The sequence below is a fragment of the Pseudonaja textilis genome, chromosome 6 (genome assembly GCF_049901715.1).
Source record: "Pseudonaja textilis isolate UNSWEBS1 chromosome 6, rPseTex1.2, whole genome shotgun sequence".
NCBI classification, from domain to species: Eukaryota; Metazoa; Chordata; class Lepidosauria; order Squamata; family Elapidae; genus Pseudonaja; species Pseudonaja textilis.
The window spans coordinates 12,640,757-12,665,830 of NC_141995.1; the positions used below are offsets into that span (position 1 = coordinate 12,640,757).

Here is a 25,074-nt window from a genome sequence, read left to right on the forward strand (position 1 = left end):
AGGCCAGGAAAGCAGGGCCCCCACATCACCTCTGGAGGTGAGAAGTTCCAAAGGGCAGGAACAATGACAAAGAAAGTTCTCCTCTTAGATCCCACCAGTCATTGGGATAAGATAGTTTCTTCAGATCACCTGGTCCCATGCTATGAAGGGCTTAATTTAAAGGTAATACTCAACAACTTGAATTGGACCAGGATGCAAATTAGCACCCAATGCAGCTTGGGTAGCAGTGGTGTTATGTGAGTAATCCTAGGGGTATCCCAAACCGCTTATGCTGCCATATTCTGCACCGGTTACAGGTTCCAGATACTCTTCAAGGATAGCCCCATATGGAGCCCGTTGCAGTAGTCCATATGGGAAGTGACCAAGGCATGAGTGACTGAAAGATGACTTTCTCAATCAGGAAAGGATGAAATTAGTCCCGAGCAACCTCCTTGCCTCAACTGTTGGAAGCTGTCTTGGGGTTAGCTTGGAGTTCACCAGGCATACGGTCTTGGAGGATTTCAATCTGATATCCCTAAATAACAGGGGAGCTTCCTACTCACAGCCACTCCACTTATCAGGGTTCAGTTGAAACTTGTTGCTCCCCATCCAGAATCCCTCCCCACAACCTCCAAGCATCACAAAGGGGCATCCACAGCACCACATACTTCCTTCAGGATGAATGTTTATACCTGAATGTTATCAGAAAACTGTTGATACCTCATCCTGTGGTGATCCCACCCAGCGGCTTCATTTAGATAATTAAAAAGAGCAGAGCACTGACCACGCCAATGGGAAATGGTCCAGAGGAAGGAGGTGAACCAGCCTAAAATTGTGCCCCCACCCACCCCTCGCTCCCCCCAAAAACCCCAAAAGAAAACCATAGTTCGTGGTATTGAAAGTCATCGTTTCCCCCATCCAGCTGCTGCCAGGGCTCATCCAAAATATGGTGGCCATCAACTTCTGATGCAACCGGTAAAGGCCGTGAACTCCCGAGCTGCTTCCAATGGTCAATCCCAGGCAGTGGTGGGATTCAGCCGGTTTGCACCAATTCAAGGGAACTTGTTGTTAAATTGCATACATACTTCGCTATCAAAGTGGATCCTGGGCGCTGTGCTGCAATGAAGAAATGGGCAACAGAGCAGCCGGTGTGAGGAAAGGAGAAGGATGTTTTTCCTCTTTCTTCTCCCTGCTCCTCTTCCTTCCCTTGTGCCAGCCGCTTCATTTCCCATCTCTCCATGGCAGTACGGCGCTCAGGATCCACTTTGATAGCGGGGAGGGACGGTAATTTAACCACTGGTTCGCCCAAGGTCAAGTTGGCCATCGTGGGAGGATCGTCCCGCATGTGCAGCGGAGCTGGAAGATGGGCCATGTCTCCCGCCGACAGGCAACTTGACCCTGGGTGAACCTGTTGTTACATTATTTAAATTCCACTACTGATCCCAGGGCAGCAAATTGAAGCCTTCACAGACCATAAGCCTGGTGAACTCCATAGCCAATTTGGAGCCTGGAGGTTGCGATGCAGCAGGGAGACTGGTACAGTCCCAACAGTCCCAACTGATCCCACTGCCTATCTCATGTGAAACAGGATCTCACAACTGGCAACTTGTGGAGCAACACCTCTGAAGGCCAACACATAGTCCCGGATGACACCTGTTTGACCCAGTTCCCATGACCTGCAGGTCTAAGAAGTGCCATACCTCAACTCCTAACAGGTACAGTTCAGAACTCCCTGCTTTCAAGCCCAGGCTTGTCTTGGCATTGCTTGCCAGCAGAGGTGGTATTCAGTAGGTTCTGACCAGTTCTGGAGAACCGGTAGCGGAAATTTTGAGTAGTTCAGAGAACTGGCAAATTCCACCTCTGACTGGCCCTGCTCCCATTTATTCTCTGCCTCCCAAGTCTCAGCTGATCGGCTGGGTCTTCTTTTGTTGCCCTGCACAGGAGAACAGAGCTGGAGAACCGGTTAGTGGGGTGGGGAGGGAATGGGATTTTGCAATATCCTTTCCCTGCCGTGCCCACCAAGCCGCACCCACAGAACCAGTAGTAAAAAAAAACTGAATCCACCACTGCTTGCCAGGTTGACATGCTACTCTCTAATAAAGTCAGAAATGAGGTTCCTTATTAACCAGAGTAGCATTCAACAGCAGCAGCAGCTGAAAACCAGCCCCTCTGTCGAATTTCAAACAACCCATGTAACTTTTGCCCCCAGAATTTTGTAGTGCCCACCAAAAAAGAACAGGAGAAAACATAGTCCACTCTATACATATCCAGATTTCTTTTGCATAAAAGAAATGTACATGTAACAGTTCTGATTTTTCACTGTATTTGCTGAACAATGAGGTGGGAGAGGAAAAAGGATAATCCATTTACCTGTACTACATAACCAGAGATGCATTTAAAATTGGCAGGCTGGGGGGCACCATTGATGAAAACATCTCCAGTTAAGCCACGAGGATCCTTCCGTGCTGCTAAAATATCCAGTAATCTATAAGAGAAATCAGGACTGCGTTGTGTATGCCACACTTTGCTAAACTGAAAAGCACACAAATGCAATTACCACATTTGTATGGTTTCGGTTATAAAAAGAAACCTGCAGCTATGGGGAAACCCTCAGTGAAATTCAATAGAGAGGTTAGATAGACAGATAGAGAGTTTGGCAGAGATAATCAAAATCCATCTGGCTCATTTCTCACCGTTTAATTTTGCAGCCGTTGCTGTTAAAGCATATAAATCAGTTTTTCTCAACCTTGGCAACTTTAAGATGTTCAACTCCCAGAATTTCTCACCCGGGATTCTACCATCCTCACTATAGTTATGAACTGATCTCATGTTGCAAGATTGGAGGTAGTTAAGATCTCAAAGGAAGTAGGACACCACTGAACTATCAAATTATGATTGCACCAAAGTAATTTATGTTACTTTATTAGCAAAGGATTATAGAAAACCATATGTAATATGGTGGCTCTTCTGGTTAGGAGGCTGGGTTGGAAGTTACTAAGCCCATACTCGAGACTCGGGTGCTGCCTTGGGTGGGGGTACCCATCCTTTGCTCCAGCTCCTGTTGGGGACATAAAAGGAGCCCCCCTCAAGTGGCAATTGTGTTTTCACTGGTAATCCATTCAACCTATAAGCACCTCAGTACTTCTGACATGAGTGTACATATATATAACCACATATGTCCAGTGCTGTGAAACTTACGAAGATTTGCCACTGCCTGTTGGTCCCAGAATTGCATTCAGTCCTGGTGTCATTATGCCACTGAAAAACAAACCAACAAAAAAAGTGTCACTTTCTAAGCCAGTAGAAACAAGTATCTTAGGTCAGAAATGTGTTTTGGAAAACTCTGGTATGGGATATCCCAACAGCCTGTACACTAAAGCAGAAATAGTATTCAGCCAGTTCTGACAGGTTCTGGAGAACTGGTCGCAGAAATTTTGAGTAGTTCGGAGAAGCGCCAAATACCACCTCTGACTGGCCCCGCCCCCATCTATTCTCTGCCTCCTGAGTCCCAGCTGATTGGCTGGGTCTTCTTTGGCTGCCCTACACAGGAGAACAGAGCTGGAAAGCAGGTTAGTGAGGTGGGGCTGGGGAGGAAATGGAGGAGATTTTACAGTATCCTTCCCCTGCCACGCTCACCAAGCCATGCCCACCAAGCCACACCCACAGAACCGGTAGTAAAAAAAAAATTGAATACCGCCACTGCACTAAAGGCAAGCAGTAATTCAAAGAAACTTTTTTGCCACTGTTCAACTTCTTGAAAAAAGAATTTAGTAGGAAACTATTTTACCAAAAAAAATGTTGCCCCAAAATACTGCATGGACTAGTCCAGATGTTGCCAGGTATAATTATGAACTTGAAGACACACGAAGAATAGCCAGTGTGGCCGCTAATGGTTCTTGTGGCAAATACTTCCTTACTAACTCACTTAATTTCTATATTTTGTATTATGCGAAGAGCAAATCTTGCCCACACTTTCCGTACAACCTGTGATTTTTTTCTTAATATCCAAGGTATCCTCTGCCTTAGTTGCTTTTTCTTCTTGCTAACCTATAAAAGGAAATCCAGCTGATTCTGCCTTTCCTTGTAAAAATTGTCCACAACCCTCTCATTGTTATGTTGGAAGAACTATCCATCTGGTTCAGTTCCAAGCTGGGAGAAAGACACTGGAAACATGGAGGGTGATTGGAAAGATGGTTTAATGATGAAACAGAACCACATGGGTTTGTGGTTCTGGTGCAGCTGACCAGTTGGTTTGATGAGTACATGGATTTTTGTAAGTTTCAGAGGTGCTGCTAGGGGCAGGGGGCTGTGCAATGTCTGAAATGCCCTTAGGAGATTGTGCAATGTAGTGAGCTCTGTGTCTTCTGCTAAATGGTAGTGGGTTAATCCTATTATGTCCTGAAGGATCGTGTCCTGTTCTTCTTAATCCCATCATCCTGGAGCTGAAGGTCTTTTGCGTTTTGTAGATAGGTGGCCCAGTCTTTCTTAATGGGGACAAAATATCTGCTGGGGGGAGGGGGTGCTATTAAGAAAGATTGGGTCTGCTTCCTGCCTTCAAAAAACATGTTTCTCCATTTCTCATTTAGGAAAATATAATATTCTGTCTTTTTAATATTTCCCAAAATATTTCATTCTTTCAGGGAAGTGGGCTTCCCACTGTTGCTTTTCTCTGCATCTTTTCAAACACAGTTTAAAAGCTCGATGAGTAAATGAATTGAAAGTACTTCTAGATACTGAAGAACTGAAGAAGCTTTTTGGATGGGAAGCAAAACGACTTCAAGGAAAAACAAAGGAAGTCCAATTCCCTTTTGAAAAAGCACTTTTGGGACAACCACGACCTGGATGACTGAGAATCTCCATAGACACCTAGATACCAACAGTCCTTAGCTTACAACAGTTCATTTTGTGACTGTTAAAAGTTACAAGGGCACTAAAACAAGTGACTTGTGACCATTTTTCTGACTTATGAACATTGCAGCATCTCCATAGTCATGTGATTTACATTCAGATGCTGGATAACTGGTTCATATTTGTGATGGTTGCAATGTCCCAGGGTCTTGTGATCACCTTTTGTGACCTTCTGACAAGCAAAGTCAATGGGGAAGCCAGATTCAGACAAATGGCTGTCCAATCTTTTTTAAAAAAAACTTCCAGTGTTGGAGCATTTACAGTCTCTGGAGGCAAGTTGTTCCGCTGATTAATTGTTCTAACTGTCAGGAAATTTCTCCTTAGTTCTAAGTTGCTTCTCTCCTTGATTCGTTTCCATCCGTTGCTTCTTTTCACTTGACAACTAGGTTGCTAACTTAACAACTGCAACGTTTCACTTAACAAATGTGGCAAAAAAGATCATAAAAGGGGCAAAACTCACTTAACAAATTTCTCACTTAGGAACATAAATTTTAGGTTCAATTGTGCCCATAAATTGAGGACTGCCGGTAATAATAAATTGAAATCCATTGAACCAAATACGCAGAGACTTGAATTCATTTTCAGGAGTTTTTGTGTGAAAAATAATAATTTTGACTTCAAAATATAACCATGACCTCAGAGATACTCTCTGAGATTATGGTGCAATTAAGTTTGATTACTTCTGCCTTCATGGAACATTGTTTGGATATTCTGCAGGGAGTAACCCTTTTACTTTTCACACAGAGAGAGAGTAATATAATTCAGTTAATTATTTATAGCATCACACACGGATCCCATGTCATAATGAACTTCTGGCTCGACACAGGTCAAAACGGTGATGGAAACTTAACATTTAAAGGAAGATCCAAGCCTTCAAGGACAGGAGACAACTGATCCTGATGTTTGAACCTGGGTTAGAATAGAATAACAGAGTTGGAAGGGACCTTGGAGGTCTTCTAGTCCAACCACCTGCCTAGGCAGGAAAACCTCCACCACTTCAGACAAATAGTTATCCAATCTCTTCTTTAAAACTTCCAGAGTTGGAGCATTTACAGCTTCTGGAGGCAAGTTGTTCCACTGATTAATTGTTCTAACTGTCAGGAAATTCCTCCTTAGTTCTTAGTTACTTCTCTCCTTGATTAGTTTCCACCCATTGCTTCTTATCCTGCCCTCAGATGCTTTGGAGAATAGCTTGACTCCCTCTTCTTTGTGGAAGCCCCTGAGATATTGGAAGACTGCTATCATGTCACCCCAGTCCTTCTTTTCATCAAACTAGACATACCCAGTTCCTGCAACAGTTCTTCATGTTTTAGCCTCCAGTCCCCTAATCATCTTTGTTGCTTTTTTCTGCACTCTTTCTAGAGTCTCAACTATACTTTGTGTTTGCGTAATGCTTTCCAAGCTGTTGGAAAGTCAACCAACTGTTAGATCTAGAGAACACCTTATTTCTCATATCTTTTCCTGTGCTTTCTGTTGGTTACACTTCATGCTCACTGGATTTTGTAGATTCATCTCATATTTTGTTCTCCTCTAGCTGATTCTGAGGATAAGATTTTTTTAGGATCCAATCTGAGTCGGTCAGATGGTCTAGAGGTTTAGTCTTCTGAACTTTCAGACTCGTGGTGAAGCCCATCCTCAGGGACCTTCTTTCTACCGGGCATTCTGATGACAGAGAGGCTTCCTGAAGATGAGCTCCAGCATGAATCTGAAAACTCAAAAGATTAAACATCTGGTCCCAGTGAACAACCCAGATTGGATCAATCCTACAACATTATCTTGGGACAAGGCTATTTCTTTTCATTTGTAACTTTAAAAAAAAAAAAAAAGTATGGAAGACGGCCTAAAAGATTGTAGTACACCTCAAAAAAGATAGCACTTTTTTCACTTTCTACTTAATTTCCACTGGATTCAATCTACTGAAATTTAACAATGGCCATCATATTAATTATACTTAATAGAAAGATTAAGTCAATAAACATTTGACTAGACATATCCTAGAACATCAGGTGAACTTCTGACCTTGTCATATTCATCCTGAGAGAAAAAAGACACACTATATTCTTTCTCATGAGTGTTTTTTTTTCTGATGATGTAAATATATATATATATGTGGATCTTTGGTTATTCGGGTTTTCTCCATAAAATTGGAAGTATCTAGGCAACGTTTTGATGAAGTCTCATTCATCATCTTCAGGCTTGTGTCTTCAGCTTGAAGACACAAGCCTGAAGATGATGAATGAGACTTCATCGAAACGTCGCCTAGATACTTCCAATTTTACACGGGAAAAAACCCGAATAACCAAAGATCCACATACAAATATCCGCAAAAACCTCAGAAAATAAATTATATATGTATATGTATATGTATATATATTAGATAAGAGTTCAAATATTGACTGCCCAGGAATGGACTCAGCTAGTAAATCAGCTGAAGATGAATAAAGCACTCCTTACTATGGAAGACACTGGGGCCTAAATAAATCTATGCAAGCCTAAATTATGAGAGACAATTTAGTATAGTGGTTAAGAATTAAACTAGAAGTCATGAGACGATGAGTTCTAGTCCCACATTGGGCATGATCTTGTGCCAGTCATTCTTTCTCAGCCCAGGGATGGAGACAATGGTCATCTGCTATAACATCTTACATGTCAATGACTACTTCAGTTTCAACTGCAATAACACACAGGCAATCAATAGAAACAAACTCAAAGTAAATGCACCAAACTTGATTGCAGAAAATACGACTTCAGCAACAGAGTGGTCAATGCCCGGAACTCATTACCTGACTCTGTTGTTACATCCTCAAACCCACAAAACTTTAATCTTAAACTGTCTACCGTGGACCTCACTCCATTCCTAAGAAATCTGTAAGGGGGTGTGCATAAGCGCATCAGCGTGCCTACCGTCCCTGTCCTACTATTCCCATTTATTCATACTCATTTATTATGTATATACTTATACCTGATTATACTTATATGTTTATATGTTGTGTTCATACTTATACTTGTTTTCTCATACATGTTTGACAAATAAATAAATAAATAAATAAATAAAACTACTTCTGAAAGGTCAAGAGTCTTGAAAGTGCACATACACACCAAAAAAGAGCCCAAATTATACACCTGATGCTTCACTGGAGCACAACCTCAACAAAGAGACAAACTCCAAATCCCAGGGATATTATCCAAGTGCCACCATCTGGTCCTAAAAGTTTCCAAAATATTGCAAATTAGCCATGTTAAAAATCCCATGCGAATGTTAAGGATAACTGGAGAGAAAACAAGCTGAGCACGCAAGTGGACTTATTAAATGTACGTACTTGATATCTCTCAAAATTTCCTTTTCAACTATTTTTCGACAGCCTATAAATCCACTCTTTGTCTTCACTCTGAAGCAGATGTTACGAAAAGCGACAGTACTGGGTTTTGTTGACTGATTCTGGATCCCATTTGTATTGCAATCTGCCATCGGGACAATGACTTCTGGGCTCTGAGACATCTTTCTGGATTATATTTACTCCTAGGAAATACAGACATGTTATTTTTCAGAAATTCACTGTCTTTCATTTAATGCTTTATTTTATCATGCAAATAAAAAATGTATAAATGTATAAACAGTATTAAACCATCAACACACCAGCTGAAAATTAATACACCCTGAAAAATTATAAATTGAACTGTTTCAAAAATGTTGGTGATATTATTCAAAAAAATTAGTCCTTTTTAAAAATTAAGACGAGTTCAAATGTTAACAATATGCAATTATGAACAATCCAATGCTACAAATCCTTTATAGATTTCTGCCTTCTATGATGTAACAATTATTTCAAGCATTAACCCACAGGATATCAGGATCCCGAATCCTAATATCTGCCAAATACTAAGAATATACCTATGTGCATTCTTAACATTCCTTGATTGACCCAGATAAATAAAATATAAAAATAATAATGAATCAAAACTTTATGAAAAAAAATATCATTATACATTGCTTTTTAAACATATCCACAAAGACTCCTGGACTTAGTTATTGATTTTTGAAAAGTTTTTATATTCTAAAAATGAGAAGATGAAGTAATATATTTCCAGACGTCTAGATTTAACAAGCTTAAGGATTTAATTAATCCCATATCAACGTTAAAAGGATTTGATGTGGATTTTAATTATTATTTTCCTTCTGTAATGTTCAGTTTATTTTAAGGCCATATCAATGCTAAATGGATTTATATGGATTTTAATTATTTTTTCTTTCTATTATGTTCAGTTTATTTTAATCACTAGATAATATACAGCATGTCATTTAAAATAAATAAATACATACATACATGCTATCTAGGTGCATGTCTAGATAGAGAGAAATACAGTGGGAAGGAAGGAAGGAAGGAAGGAAGGAAGGAAGGAAGGAAGGAAGGAAGGAAGGAAGGAAGGAAGGAAGGAAGGAAGGAAGGAAGGAAGGAAGGAAGGAACTGGGAAACTATTTTCTACATTGTGGCTTTAAATTTTTTGTCCTTTTTCACTGCCAGAGCCAGTGCCACTATGATTTAACAAGAGTTAATGTTTCTTGGTCTTAAGCAACATAGAGCACACTCTAGCAGATATTACTTATGTGAATTGGTTTGTGACTTTTCAGTATCTGAAAAATACCTTTTGCCATTCATTCCTACTGATGACTTGACATCCTATAATTAACCTGATTCTTTCAAGTACTAGTAGCATAATAGTAAGGAAAGTCATTTGTACTTATTTCTGAGTTGATATGATATCAAGAACAATACTTAAGGAATGAAGATAATTCCATTTTCCCCAGAATTTTCATTTCTAAAGTCCCTCACTGTTTTATGTATTTATTTAAAAAGTTTCTATGGTTACCTATCTTATAACCAACTCTGGGTCGCTCTTTGACTTTTACTTATTTAATAACACAAAGCTAATGAGGATGGGAGTAAACAATTACGAAAAGGAAGGATAAAGAATTTTTGTGTTTTTAAAAATTGATACGTACATGTGTAGCTGAAAGGTAGGTAGGTAGGTAGGTAGGTAGGTAGGTAGGTAGGTAGATAGATAGATAGATAGATAGATAGATAGATAGATAGATAGATAGATATAGTCTTTGTATTGATTTCTAAAGTTTCTTATTGCACAGTAGTTTTCCTTGGCTTGGTTCCTTCAAGATATGCTGAGAACATCCAGAGGACAAAAGATTCATCTGAAAAACACCTTGTTGGAAAAATTAAACAATTAAATTAACACATGACAATGATGCCATGGACCAAAAGGAAATATTTGGACAATTAGGAAGAGGTAGAATAAAATAGTGAAGAAATAGTGAAGAAAAGAGGTGACAAAATCAAAAGGCAAAGAAATATAGAGACTTGTGCATGGATAAACAGGCGTCGGTTCCCTTTCAGCTCTAAAACCGAAGGATCCTCTATTCTCAAAATGTAGACGGCAAAGTAAAACAGAACTAATGAAATATTAACCCTAAGATGTGAAATTAAAACAAAAGCAAAGTGCAACACCGCGACCAGCAACCAAAGATCTGTTGTGCATCAGCAATACTTATTTCCAAATTGATTCATAAAACTGTATTCTGAAACATCTATTTTTCTGTATGGAAATGTTTCTCCTTTGTGCTCAACAGCCCCCATTAGCCCTTCCGAGCATAGAATTGTACAGACAGGATGCCGCCAACAAAAGGCTTTGATTTCTTAACATAAGGAGTCAATCTCGGAGCCCCAGATGCACACATGGGAAAAGCCAAAAACACAACACACACACACACACACACACACACACACACACACACGCACGCACGCACGCACGCTCACACACAAAGAGCTACATTACACATTAGAGAGACCCATATACTTACTTTGTGGGATTCATCTGGGTGGCTTGTGTGGACGGTGTTACTTGCTCCGTAACGACCTTTGGTTTTAAGCAAATAAATGATTTCTGCCTGGCATAATCCCTTGAATCAGACGTAGCTCCATGAAAGCTTTTTCTGCTGCAAAGCCTGTCTGAGTCTTTAAAGTGCTATTAAGACTCTTTGTGTCTTTCTGATGCCAGGGATGAATAAAAACTGCCTTTCTGGAAATGGCTGATGCTACAGGAGCCTAAACTGTAAGTCTCAACAGCCCAGGGTATGTCTAAAATTTTAAAGGTACTGTGAGATTTGGAGACCTTTCATTTCTCCCTTAAAAATATGGTGCAGGTTGCAGGTTTTTTTAAAAATGCCCTGAGTTGATTTTAAATGGATTGATTAAAAGTGATTTCTATACCTTTCCAGATGCGGTAAACTCTGTTCTGATGTTCTTTTAATAGAGTCTTAATATAAACCTAACGCATGGGGTGTTAGGGATAGTTTTACACTATACGTCTATAAAAACCTTCTTTGAAGGCCAGAAGAACACAGATGATCTTATTAATAAATCAGCCAAAATAGATCCAAATTATTGACACAGGGAAGGAAAGGAAGGGGGAGCACTTGGCCCTTGTGATAACTAGTTACACTTTAATATTGGATTCACATTCCATAATACGCCTAGCTTGCTCTCCTGGTAGCAGTAACAGTGGGAGGCTTTTCAAAATATTGTGGGAAGATAGTCCCATGTTTTTATTCTACTTGCTTTTAAAAAATTATAAATGGAAAGAGAGTTAGGCTTTTCAAAATATTGTGGGAAGATCGTCCCATGTTTTTTATTCTAGTTAGTTTTTTTTTTAAAAAAATATGGAGGACAATTAAGTTTTAATCAGGTCTTAAGGAACTTGTTGCATTTCTTCCAGATTTTAAAGGCATCAGAATTAGTCCTTTAAAAAGAAAAAAACAGCTTGATTTTTTTAAATATTTACTGCATTAAAAATCAATCAGGGTTATTATTCAGTTAGATCAGCTAGGGTTACTATTCAATAAGATTAAATATTGGTTAGAATCATCATCATTTATTAAATTTATTGGCTGCCTGACGTCCGGTGACTCCTAACTGTTATAGGTCACCACAGTTTTATTCCAATCTCTCTGCTTTATACATCACTGCAATCTTCAGGTTCCTCCTTTTTACAGTTATGTCTTTTGAGTCTGACTATTGCAAGTCCTAACAACATTTGGGTACTTTGCTGTGTGAATCTATTATGAACATTCCTATCCTACTTAGAATAGTTGGTATTTGTAAAAAAAAAAAAAAGAGCATTGAGGTTCACTCACACAAGCTAGGAACTGACATTATCAGTGGAAAACAACTGTAAGGAAACCCACAAATGCTGTTGCTAACAAGGACCATTTCTTTCTGTTCTTTCATTTTTTTCTTTATTCATGCAAACAACTGAGGAGTTGCAACCCAAACAAATAAACAAACAAACAAAACTCATCTATCACAAAGGAAACAGGGGAGGAAAAAAAATACCCAGATGCCCATTTTGGACTTACCTTCAATGAATGTAAGAAACAACAGAAGAAGCAGGAAAATAAAACGAGGTGTTCACAGCGCATCTGGGGCTAAATTATGCAACTTGTAGGCCTTTGTACAGCTTTCAAAACGGCACCCACTGGGGCCTGACTGGGGCATCCAAGAAACTGCTTTGTACAACAAAGAGAAACCAGTGAGTTTCTTCTCTTTTTCAATTCAAGCAATTCCTTTTGCACAGCTTCAGTTCATCCCTCCCCCTTCCAGCTGCAATTAAGGGAGGGGTGAAAGGTCCGCGTTAGGGAGGGACTAGCACCAAAGAACATTTTCGCCTGACTCTGTTTCAGTGGCTGATAATACTCCAAGCCCAAATGCAGAAGGCGCACAGGAGGAACTCCATGGACATTTCACTGTGCACCCAGATCCCCATTCTAAATATGTAGAGAAAAGCTCCAGAGTCATCTAGGCTGCCCACAAAGTTCATGCCCATGTGAGAAAAATTAAGCATAATGCTTAGGCAAATGTATTTCCCCACTGCCTCCAGCTCTGTTCAAATATTACCGTAAAGGGAGTAAACATGCAATAGATCCAGACCTCACCCAAATCCCTATGCTGTAAGCATAAAAGAAGATGAACAAAGAAGGGCACGCATCCTGGGCTGCCAATCCAAGATGAAAAAGAATGTAGATCTGTTTCAGGGAAACCACCCAACCACCCAACCATCATGAAGAGTTTGTTTGGAAAGCAGAAGAACATTTCCATTTATAACCTGCTGCTTCAAGAATCGCAATTCCTTCGTTTCTATTGCACAGGTAGCAATCCCTATGCAATGAATTATAAAACAAGAGACAAATACAGAATAACCAGGGACATTGTGATCCAATGCCAATAGGGTATAGATATTATACTATACTAAATAATATATTATATAATAATATAATGCAATATAAAATAATTTAATGTAATATAAAATAATATAATGCAATATAAAATAATATAATGCAATATAATATAATATAATATAATATAATATAATATAATATAATATAATATAATAATACAATACAATACAATACAACACAACACAACACAACACAACATAATATCATATGGTATAGATAATAGAGGTATATTGAAGAACCTGTGGTGACCCGGGGTATGGCACAAAGGCAACACAGTCACATAAGTAAGAAAAATCCCTTTAATACCTCAAACTTTGCCCCCAATGTCCAGTTTCCTTTGGCTGGAGAAAAAACAGACTTCAAAGGCCAACAAAACACACACAGTTGGGAAAACGCCAGGAACACAGATAAGCCATGACGATAGATAAATTCACAATTTGCTCCCAACAGCTTGCTGCATGTAGCTTCCCTTTTTAAACACTGTATTCCCAGCTGCAGCTAATGAAGGGAATCAGGGCCCTTTCCTCCTCCATAAGCCACAAAACTCACACTGCTCCCTTCTCCATTCCTCCCTGCGTGCCCTCGGATGAAGAGGGGATGGGCCTGGATCTTCCTCTGAATTTCCTCTGCCTTGCTCTACCTCTCCCCGGCTCTGCCCAGCCAGACTTTGCCTTTCTCCAGTTTCTTCCACAGGCAACGGAGCCACACTCCCACTCCCTGTCACTGTTCGGCTTCCTCCTCCGAGTCAGATTCCGACAGGGGCATGACAGACACATGTGAAACATACAGCGATCTTATCACTATCACCAATTCTTCAATTATTTTTGGTGCACTACATGAGTCATGCTTTAAAAAATTGCATCGCTATGAGTATGTTCTGATAGACAATGAACTAAAACAAGAGTAGGGAAGATTTCTACCTGAAAAGCTGGAGAGCCTTTTGTAGACTTATAAGATCTACCAAAAATAATAATCAGTTTGGTACCATTTTAATACCTGGTTTCTATTCTGTTGTAGGAAAGTAGTAATTCCACAGTGTAGTACCTGAGCATTGAGATACAGAATAGTAAATTCAATACTTTACTATACTACTTGGGCCAATGTAGCTCCAGCATTTATCTAATCCCTCAAATCCAGTCATTTCTGCATTAGGAGGGAGGCCAAATTCTGCACATGTGCACACACACACACACACACATATGCGCACACAACACAAAGAGTCGGTATTAGGGCTTTTTGGTACTCAATGATGGCACGAAAATGCCCTAATATCCTTTATTTTCTACCATATCTGGAGCATGATCTTCATGATGTCCCCAACCCATACCGAAACAGGTTAAAATGGCTGTACGTTGTTCCAATACTAAAGAGTAGGGAGTAGGAATGAGTTTCCAGAGAAAAAAATAGCAGACTACAGGAATCAGGAGCACTACTCAGTTAACCCTGAGGACACAGATAAACCTCCAAGTGACCTCAACAACCCTCTAAAAGGATGCAAATGACCAGCTGTCTGCTAGGAATATAAATTCCATTCCCCACCATCCAGTCAGAGCTGAGGAAGTTTCTTGGATAAGAAGTGAAAAAACAAGAAAATCCAGTTGCCTCCTGAAAAAGCACCCTTGGGATAACCATGACCTGGATGACAGGTCACCTGGATGACCTGCAGACTTTTTCCAATGCTATAGTAGCATTTTTCCCTTAAGGAGAGAATATATTTTGCTGTGGGCACAATCCAACGTATTTCACCAACCTTTTGGTTATATGACACCCTTCCCTCCTCCAAGGGAGCAGGATCTACTCAATACCTCAGTGTTTTAGAGTGGGGTTTAGCTCTTTGTACCATGAGTAAAGATACCCATTCTCATAAATAGCTATATTCAGGCACTAATGTGTGATAACCACTCATATAATTACAATTGCTAGCCTGCTCTTTTGCAACAAGTGCCAAATTGAGTTCAGCTGGTTTGTACCTTGAGACATTCTCTCTCATAATAATTATATTCCAGGCATTAATGCATGACAATTGCTCATATAGCCATAAAAAATAGATAGATAGGCAATAAAAAACCTTGTAGAAGGTACATCAACGTATTGGAAATTTTACATCAACTGTGTCTGCAGGTTTTTAGGTTGGGTTAACAGAGGTTTCTTTCCAAGATGTGATTTAGATAAGGATTTTTTTTTTTTGAAGTTCTGCCCAATATAAGTATATGTTTGATACTTATTTGAAGCATTATTTGAAAAAGGAAAAAAAACCTAAGATATTAATGCATGGAAGGAGTTGAAAGTAGTTTTGGTTTTTGGATTCACTTCAGATAATGTAGCCCTTCCCTTCCTGTTCCTTCATCCAGGGAACTCATCTACATACAAAACCATATATTCAGATGGGAACAAATCTAAGACTGTAAGATTAAATTTAAATACTGAGATGGAAATTGTACAGGGCCAATTTCAATGGAACAAGAATATTCAGTTCACGTGGAACTTTTATACTTAGAGAGCATTGGTATAAAATGTTTTATGACTGATATGTTACTATTGCTAAAATAAGTACTACCTATTCTCTAAAATGCTAGAAACGCAATCAACAGATTAGGTTCTCCTTCCATATGTCTGCTACATACGTAAACTGCCCGCAGTCACATATATGAGATGGGTGGCTATATTAATTAATTTAATGTCACAAAGCTCAGGCATATTGGAAATTAATTCATGGTTGAATGGAACAAATGTTGAAATTGTAATCCTATTGTAACCTGAGATATTTTTACTAAACTTCTCCAATCCCCACTTTTCTTCGAAATACACTGAGCTGGCATCATACATAATAACAACTGCAAGGATTTTGTGCACTTTTTATTGGAATTTTTTTTAATCCCCTCTATGGAAGAATGGCTAATTAAATTGTGGGGCTTTGTTTCCGTGTCTAGAATAACTTCATATTTAAATAGTAAATAGTATTCAGTCTACAATCTAGAGTAGAATAGGTTGACTCCCTCTTCTTTGTGGCAGCCCCTGAATATTGGAAAATCACTATCATGTCACCCTTAGTCCTCCTTTTCATTAAACTAGACATACCCAGTTCCTACAGCTGTTCTTCATATGCAACCATTCTACAATCTACACTTACTTGGAAAACTTTTTGGGATTATAACTCTATACATGGAAATGAATCACTTGCCAAATTTGAGTTTAGAATTTACATTTTAAATGGACTCACAGCTTACACGTTTACAGTACTTTTATGTATTTGTATTACTTTTTTTTTTTCTTCATACGGATTTTAATCATTTTTGTTGTAATGGTGTATTAGTATCTGTCGTGTGACATTTTCGACCTGCTGGTCATTTATGATTCACTAACCCCCATGTTCTGTTGCTTAATTTTCCCCTTCTTTTCAATATTTCTGTTTTCTTTTAAATGTATATTTATGTCACTTTTTTATATTGGAAATGTAATAAAAATAAATAAAAATCAGTGTGTCACATGACTCTAAACTTTTCTCTTTTTCATTTCATTACTATACTGAAATTTAGTTTTTACCTTGAAATAGACATTGTTGTCTATCACAGAGATCTACCATTAGTGTTGCATATGCCCACTCTGGTGTAAATAATAGTACGTGTACAGACTCATACCTTCCTAAGGATTCAGGGCAGATATACTTCTCTACTATAAAGTAACATAATGTATTTTTTATTGCAATCTTATTCATAAATATTTGTTACAAGCTCTACTGAAGCCAGAATAGCATGTGTTTCATGACACCATCAAGCAAGTAACATGTGTAGTTCAGTGGTGGGATTCAATTTTTTTTTACTATGGTTTTGTGGCCGTGGCTTGGTGGGCATGGAAGGGGAAGGATACTGTAAAATCTCCATTCCCTCTCCAGTCCTGTGGGAAGGATACTGCAAAATCCCCATTCCCTCCCCACCCCACTAACCTGCTTTCCAGCTCCGTTCTCCTGTGCAGGGCAACCAAAGATCAGCTGGGACTCGGAAGCCAAAGAATAGATGGGGGGAGGGCCATGCAGAGGTGGTATTTGCCAGGCCTCCAAGCTACTCAAAATTTCTGCTACCAGTACTCCAGAACTGCTGAATATCACCTCTGATGTAGTTGGCATCATGTTGTTTGATGCAAATATATAAATTACATAATTTGCAGGACAGCATCCTGATGCATACTGTATGTCACAATTTGCCCACTTTTCCTGCTCCCTAACAACACCTGTGGTGCATTCCCACCTCATCCTGTTGCACAAAGTCTCAAAATCAGCATAAATGATTCCAAGGAGTACAGACTTTGTTCAATAGTATCTACTTTGGAGGGGACTGGGAACTTATAAAGCAAATTAAAGACAAATGAAACTATTTTAACACGCTATAAAAACATCTCCAAGCATCTTTTCCGGTGGATTGACGAACAAAAAAAGGAATAAAATATAATCGACTGATACATTACCTTCTTAACATTAACAATAAGGTCATTGTTAATGGGTGTTCCATCATGGGAGTTTTTCAAGAAAAAAAATTGGGCAACCATTTCCCCAGAATGATGTGAGGACTCCTTGGGCAGGGGATTGGACTAGAAGACCTTCAAGATCCCTTCTAGCCTTATGATTCTTTCATACAATAAGACAACACAGAGCCTCAATTGAATTCATTCCCTCCCCGCACCCATCATATAACCACTTTGCCAAGTGCTCATCAGAGCAAATTAGTGTTAACTTCCTCCAATTCTTGCTTTATAGGAAATCCCAGTTTTAAACAGTGTTTATCACTGCAAAACATCAATATTTTGCCGTGCATGGAAGAGTCTGTCTCATCCTGTCTTGCAGCTACTGGAACCTATCTACATGACATACCTGGGAAAGGGATCAAAATATATGATTGCCAAAGGAGATAAGCAAACCGCCAATAAGACCATTACAGAAACACCAGTTCTGTCTCTCTCTCTCTCACACACACACTTTTTTCTTTCTTCTTTTCTAGAATAGGTAGGGGATTTGTAATTCTGCAGGAAAATGGTGGGGGGGGGGGTGCAGAAGACTGCCCAGAGATGATGGCCGAGACAATCTTCTATGAAAATCTTCAATCTTCTCTAAAAGGGTGAAGGGCTGTTAGCATCATATGAGCATGGTAGACTTGCAGGCAAGACAACACACCCATTCCTGTGTGGTGAGAAAATAAATCTAACACACACAATGAAGGCGACACCTCATCCTTTGGACTTGAGCAGAGTCCAATCCAGTTCATCTTCTTACCTAATCCCATCAGACCCAAAATGACTCTGGCTGGTCTCTTGTCATTCCATCTAAACCAAAGAATAGAAGCCTTCTCAAAACCGTAGAAATGGTGGTAGACTTTAGGAGAAACCCTCCCATGCTACCACCTCTTACAATACTAGACAACACAGTATCAACAGTAGACAACTTCAAATTTCTAGGTTCTACTATATCACAGGACCTAAAATGGACACCTAACATCAAAAACGTCATCAAAAAAGCACAACAAAAAATATTCTTTCTGCACCAACTCAGAAAGCTCAAACTGCCCAAAGAGCTGCTGATACAGTTTTACAGAGGAATTATTGAGTGTTACCTGCACCTCTATAACTGTCTGGTTTGGTTCTGCAACCCAACAGGACAGACACAGACTTCAGAGGATAATTAGAACTGTAGAAAAAACAATTACTACCAACCAGCCTTCCATCGAGGACCTGTATACTGCATGAGTCAAAAAGGGGCTGTGAAAATATTTACAGATCCCTCACATCCCGGACATGAACTGTTTCAAGTCTTTCCCTCAAAACGACGCTATAGAACACTGCACACCAGAACAACTAGACACAAGGACAGTTTTTTCCCAAACTCCATCATTCTGTTAAACAAATAATCCCCTCAACACTGTCCAACTATTTACAAAGTCTGCACTACTATCACTAATCTCATCACTCTTTATCACCCATCCCCTCCCACTTATGACTGTATGACTATAACTTTGTTGCTTGTATCCTTATTTATACTGACTGTTTCCTAGTATGATTTGATTGCTTATTGTACCTTATGACTATTATTAAGTGTTGTACCTTATGATTCTTGACAAATGTATCTTTTCTTTTATGTACACTTAGACCATTTGCACCAAGACAATTTCCTTGCATGTCCATCCAATCACTCTTGGACAATAAAGAATTCTATTCTATTCTATTCTATTCTATTCTATTCTATTCTATTCTATTCTATTCTATTCTATTCTATTCTATTCTATTCTATTCCCACTACTCACAATACAACACAAGGATCAGTGGTGGGATTCAAAAAAAATTACTATCAGTTCTGTGGACGTGACTTGGTGGGCATAGCAGGGGAAGGATACCACAAAATCTCCATTCTCTCTCCACTCCTGGGGGAAGGTTAATGCAAAATCCCATTCCCTGCATACCCCACTAACCTGCTTTCCAGCTCTGTTCTCCTGTGCAGGGCAACAAAGGAAGACCCAATCGATCAGCTGGTACTCAATGGGAGGCAGAGAATACATGGGGGCGGGGCCAGTCAGAGGTGGTATTTGCTGGTTCTCCGAACCACTCAAAATTTCCGCTTCTGGTTCTCCAGAACTGGTGAGAACCTGTTGAATAGCACCTCTGCTCTTGTCTTGTAATCCCATCTAAACCAAAGAATAGAAGCCTTCCCACTACTCACAATACAGCACAAGGATGCTGCAAACATCTGCCAAGTGTCTAAAGTGCAGTCACATGACTGTGGGTACAGGAGATCCATCGGAACTTCAGTTCCAGATTGTAACTCCTCTTTTGGGGGGTCGGTTGTAACTTCAAGCAGTCACTAAGCATTAGCATCATTTTTAAAAGCCATAGTATTGCCTTAATCTCATCTCTAGCCCAGGAGCAAGATGGACTTAGACTTTCTTTAACTATATCACTGTTAGGTAATATTTTCTGCCTTCTTCTGACACCCTCCAAGGGCAGCCTCCAAGCATATGAAATCTGTTGGACTTTGTCATCATTGACCTGGAAGGGCACAAAGGATTGCATTGTTGACTAACTTAAGTAATGAAGGAAGGATGGGATGTTAGGTGTCACGCCAGGGTAGTTTTCCGCCAACTCAGGCATGAGTGCGTTGTCCTTTGTCCAAGTAATTAAGGAAAGGCTGTAAGATTACTGACCTGACTTTCTTCACTTCCCATTTCCAACTATTTATTTAAACATCAGTATCATTATAGAATAAGACAAGACCAGAAGCAATGGCTGGAAACTAATCAAAGAGTGAAGCAATATAGAATTTCTTAACAGTTGGAATAATTAATCAGTGGAAGGACTTGCCGCCAGAAACTCTGGGTGCTCCAACACTGGAAGTTTTAAAGAAGAGATTGGACAACTGTTTGTCTGAAATGCTATAGGGTTTTCTGCCTGAGCAGGGGGTTGGACTAGAAGACTTCCAAAGTCCCTTCCAATTCTTCTATTCTATTCTATTCTATTCTATTCTATTCTATTCTATTCTATTCTATTCTATTCTATTCTATTCTATTCTATGCTATTCCATGCCATGCAATGCTATGTTATGCTATGCTATGCTATGCTATCCTCTATTCTATTCTATTCCATTCCATTGCTCTATTCTATTCTATTCTATTCTATTCTATTCTATTCTATTCTATTCTATTCTATTCTTATTCTATTCTATTCTATTCTATTCCATTCCATTCCATTCCATTCCATTCCATTCCATTGCTCTATTCTATTCTATTCTATTCCATTCCATTCCATTCCATTCCATTCCATTCCATTCCATTCCTCTATTCTATTCTATTCCATTCCATTCCATTCCATTCCTCTATTCTATTCCATTCCATTCCATTCCATTCCATTCCATTCCACTATTCTATTCTATTCTATTCTATTCTATTCTATTCTATTCTATTCTATTCTATTCTATTCTATTCTATTCCATTCCATTCCATTCCATTCCACTGTTCTGTTCTATTCTATTCTATTCTATTTCATTTCATTCCATTCCATTCCTCTATTCTATTCTATTCTATTCTATTCTATTCTATTCTATTCCATTCCATTCCATTCCATTCCATTCCATTCCTCTATTCTACTCTACTCTACTCTACTCTACTCTACTCTACTCTACTCTACTCTACTCTACTCCACTCCACTCCACTCCACTCCACTCCACTCCATTCCATTCCATTCCTCTATTCTATTCTATTCTATTCTATTCTGTTCTGTTCTGTTCTGTTCTATTGAGCTACAAAGTCAAAGACAGAGCATGGTTGCAAAGAGGACCTATTGTCTGATTGATTATGTGCCATCAATTTGTCATCAACTCTTAGCATCACACTGAGACTTTTTGAACCTAGCCCTTCAGGTCTTCAAGTCTTCAACAGTGCACCCATCACTGCTGTAGTCATGTCCATCCCCTTGCTGCTGGTTTTCCTGTTCTTCTTTTTCCTTCCACTTTCCCCAAATTTTACAGTATAGTCTTCTCTAGAGAGCTGCCACACCATACTTTTCAGGCTAGACTCATGGGAATATTAGGAAGAGGAGAACCATTCAATACGAAATTCTGTTTCCAGAGCTGACTCCCATCATTTTTTTAAATTGTGAGCCTGATATCCACATCCTTCCTCCAAACCACTCAAACAAGAAAAAATACCCTAAATAATTATAGTTTTTAAAATTTTTCATCTATCGACAGATCTAAACTCCTGCTTTTAATATTCCTCCAGACAATTCATGACTTTTCCTTCATAAAATACTTTCTGAAAAGAACCTTATCCAATGAAAGACACCAAACCCAAGTAACACACATCGTAATAAAATCTCAGATTATATTACTTAGTTGAATATTCTATTACCTTCACAAGGGGAATCACATAATCTTATCATTTGTCACCTAAGCTATCTCTGTTTTCAAAGTGCAGATGTCCATCTTCCAGCACTTCTGAGAGAGAATCCAAAAATCACATTTCCAAACATGCTTCAAAATTTAATTATCCTGCAAGTTTCTTTTTAGACAACTCCTATACATGACTAAGAAGTATTACAAAAGCATGAGCCAGCACAATGGAAATGAATCAGCAATTTTCAGTCCTTTCCGTTCTGTTTACATGATTTGAATTACTATTACATCAATAACAGGGACAGTGTTCATTTTCCTCAGAGACATGTTTCTGTACACTCACAACTATTTTGAAAAGATTTTCAATCTAATCAGAGTTCATTCAGAATGTCTTTTTTTTTTAACATCTCTTGATGCTTCTGGTCTTCCTTTTTTACATGGTATCAGGAGCAATTCTGTTGTTTATAAATTCATACAACTCAGTTCAGAAGTCTGTTGTGAATGCTGATCAAATTGTATTTAACAAACCTAAAACTCTTTAACGTTTCCTTGTATGTCTTTTAAACTGATCCATGGGGTACTTACCATATCTGTCTCAGTTTTTAACTGAACCAAACATAATAATACAGTCCCTAGATTAAGAACAAGTTCCATTCCTAAATCTGTCTTTAACTTGAATTTATATGTAAGTCGGGACTTGTATTTACAAACAGACTGCATATTCCTAAAAAATGGCTGATGTCTTTGTCCTTCCTCAAGCTAACGAACTGCTGAAGCCATGTAATGCTTTCAGAGCTGGATGGTATATATTAAAAACACAGAGTTTCAGCAATTCAGAATAACAATATAACAGAGTTGGAAGGGACTTTGGAGGTCTTCTAGTCCAACCCCCTGATTAGTCAGGAAACCCTGTACAATTTCAGACAAATGGTTGTCCAATCCTTTCTTTAAAACCTTCACTGTTGGAGCATCCACAACTTCCAGGGGCAAGTCATTGCACTGATTCATTGTTCTAATTGTCAGGAAATTTCTTGGTTGCTTCTCTCCTTGATTAGTTTCCATCCATTGTTTCCTGTCCTGCCCTCAGGTGCTTTTTAAAATAGCTTGACTCCCTCTTCTTTGTGGCAGCCCCTTAGATATTGGAACACCACTATCATGTCACCCTTAGTTCTTCTTTTCATTAAAGTAGACATACCCAATTCCTGCAACCATTCTTCACATGTTTTAGCTTTCAGTCCCTTAATCTTCATTGTTCTTCTCTGTACTTTTTCCAGAATCTCAATGTTTTTTTTTATATCGTGGCTATCATAAATTCCTTAAAGCATTGCATGGCTTCAGAAATTCATGGGCTTAAGGGAAAAAGAACAGTGTCTGCCATTTTTAGTAATGCGCAACTATTCATTTCTGGGCATTCTTAATCCTGCATGTATTCTCTTATTTTGGTGGGGCTTCTATTTGTATAGTTTTGCTCAACTCAGTCTGATTTTCCCATGCTAATTGTTTTACAAAAGCTCGAAAATTCTTGAAAGCCTTTCTTACCTATGGCTCATATTTGATTGCATTCTGGTTGCCTGAAATATCCACAGGGTTTCAAAAAAATGTAAGAAGATATGCACTATGTGACTGAAACTCCACACTTTTTTATTGGTATCACAAGCTGCCATCTTGACTTTTTTTCTTTTCTTTTTTTAAAGTAAACATTAAAAACAATTGGACACATTGCAACTTTCTTGGCAATCATTTTGGCCATACATACTATAAGATAAAAATAGATATAACAGTTGATTTTTCCTTTTTCCTACGTTGTTAATTTAATGCTGATTATATATTTGTTTCTATTTACATTTATATACATTTATATACATATTTACAATCTAGCTCCTTTTTCATCTCATTTTCCCTCTTATAGACTTTATATATTCATATCATAATTGTCCATTATATTTCATTTTCTATAGCCTACAAAACTTGAACCTTCATTCCTATAAAGCGTCAACCATCTTGACTTTTTTGGCCACCTTCTGCCAACAACTTTGCTGTCTTCACTGAATATTGCAAACGGTTAAACTAAAGAAGTCTTGGGACTCCAGTGGAAGCATTTATATTCTAGAAGTCTTCTCTTTTCGTCTTCTCCATTCTCAACATATTTCTTAACTTTCTCCAAATGTCAGGACCACAGCGAGATGTGGGGTTCAGTTTATAGTTCTCATCACGTCTCGGTGCATCCCCTGCTGATATTTCAGTAGCCATTTGCTGCTTTTGAAAAATGGCTTTGTTGCTACTTGGAATTACTTGTTAATCCTAACCCCATTGGGACTATGCTAACAGTAAAGCTATTACAACAGTTTAACAACACTGAATAGATGCCATAGTTAGTAAACCTACTTAGGCAAGTAAGTCCCTTTTATTAATTACATGTTTAAGATACTGCTTTTTAATTACACATTTAACATATTGATTAAGGTATTAAAGTATCTTAATAAATTTAGCACACTTTCCCAAGGCTATCATTATGCAAAAGGCCACAATCATAGCAAAAGATATAATTACCCCAAAAGGATGGCTCCCTATTGGCTGAAGGCCAGTGTTGTATCTTCAGGTTAAAGAGGAGAACCTTTCTTAGTTGGTCCAATTGATACTCTGAAGAGAGAAAAAGCAATGTGTCCTTGGATCAACAGAAGAGGAAGACTTTTCTTCACAGATGCAGCTTGTGCTAAATAGCTCTCATTTAACCCTTTTGCTTGGTTCTTCCAAATACAGAGAAAGTCTTAGTCAGCATTTGAGTAGAAAGCAGAAATGCCTTTATAGGGCAAAGGCTTTTCTGTTTCTGGTTCTCTTTTTACTTCAGTGTCACAGCTTCATTCCCATGCCTTTCATTGCTTTCTTTTTTACTTTGGTCACATGCAGTGCGAGTAGAACAAGTGGGCAGTTTTTAAGTTTCTGGGTGTTACCATAAAAGAGGACCTGACCTGGGGTGCTCAAATTGCAGCACTGGTCAAAAGAGCCCAGCAGAGAT

At 38.7% G+C, this 25,074-nt stretch overlaps 1 protein-coding gene across 3 annotated transcripts in view; it reads right to left on the bottom strand.

Annotated features, from left to right (window-relative positions):
- LOC113434856 (broad substrate specificity ATP-binding cassette transporter ABCG2-like) overlaps nucleotides 1-24,835 on the bottom strand; it is a 44,500-nt gene extending 19,665 nt beyond the window's left edge. The window contains exons 1-4 of one of the 3 annotated variants that reach the window (XM_087935902.1): nucleotides 24,609-24,835; nucleotides 8,208-8,407; nucleotides 3,178-3,237; nucleotides 2,350-2,464 (exon numbers count right to left, since the gene is read on the bottom strand). In XM_087935902.1, coding sequence (XP_087792028.1) covers nucleotides 2,350-2,464; nucleotides 3,178-3,237; nucleotides 8,208-8,386 — 354 coding nt within the window. In that variant the 5' untranslated portion in view covers nucleotides 8,387-8,407; nucleotides 24,609-24,835. Of the gene's footprint in view, nucleotides 1-2,349; nucleotides 2,465-3,177; nucleotides 3,238-8,207; nucleotides 8,408-10,759; nucleotides 11,301-12,313; nucleotides 12,799-24,608 lie in introns of those variants that run through there. The other 2 variants (XM_026698336.2, XM_026698337.2) reach the window with 2 other exon arrangements.
- Between the last annotated feature and the right edge of the window lie 239 nt (nucleotides 24,836-25,074).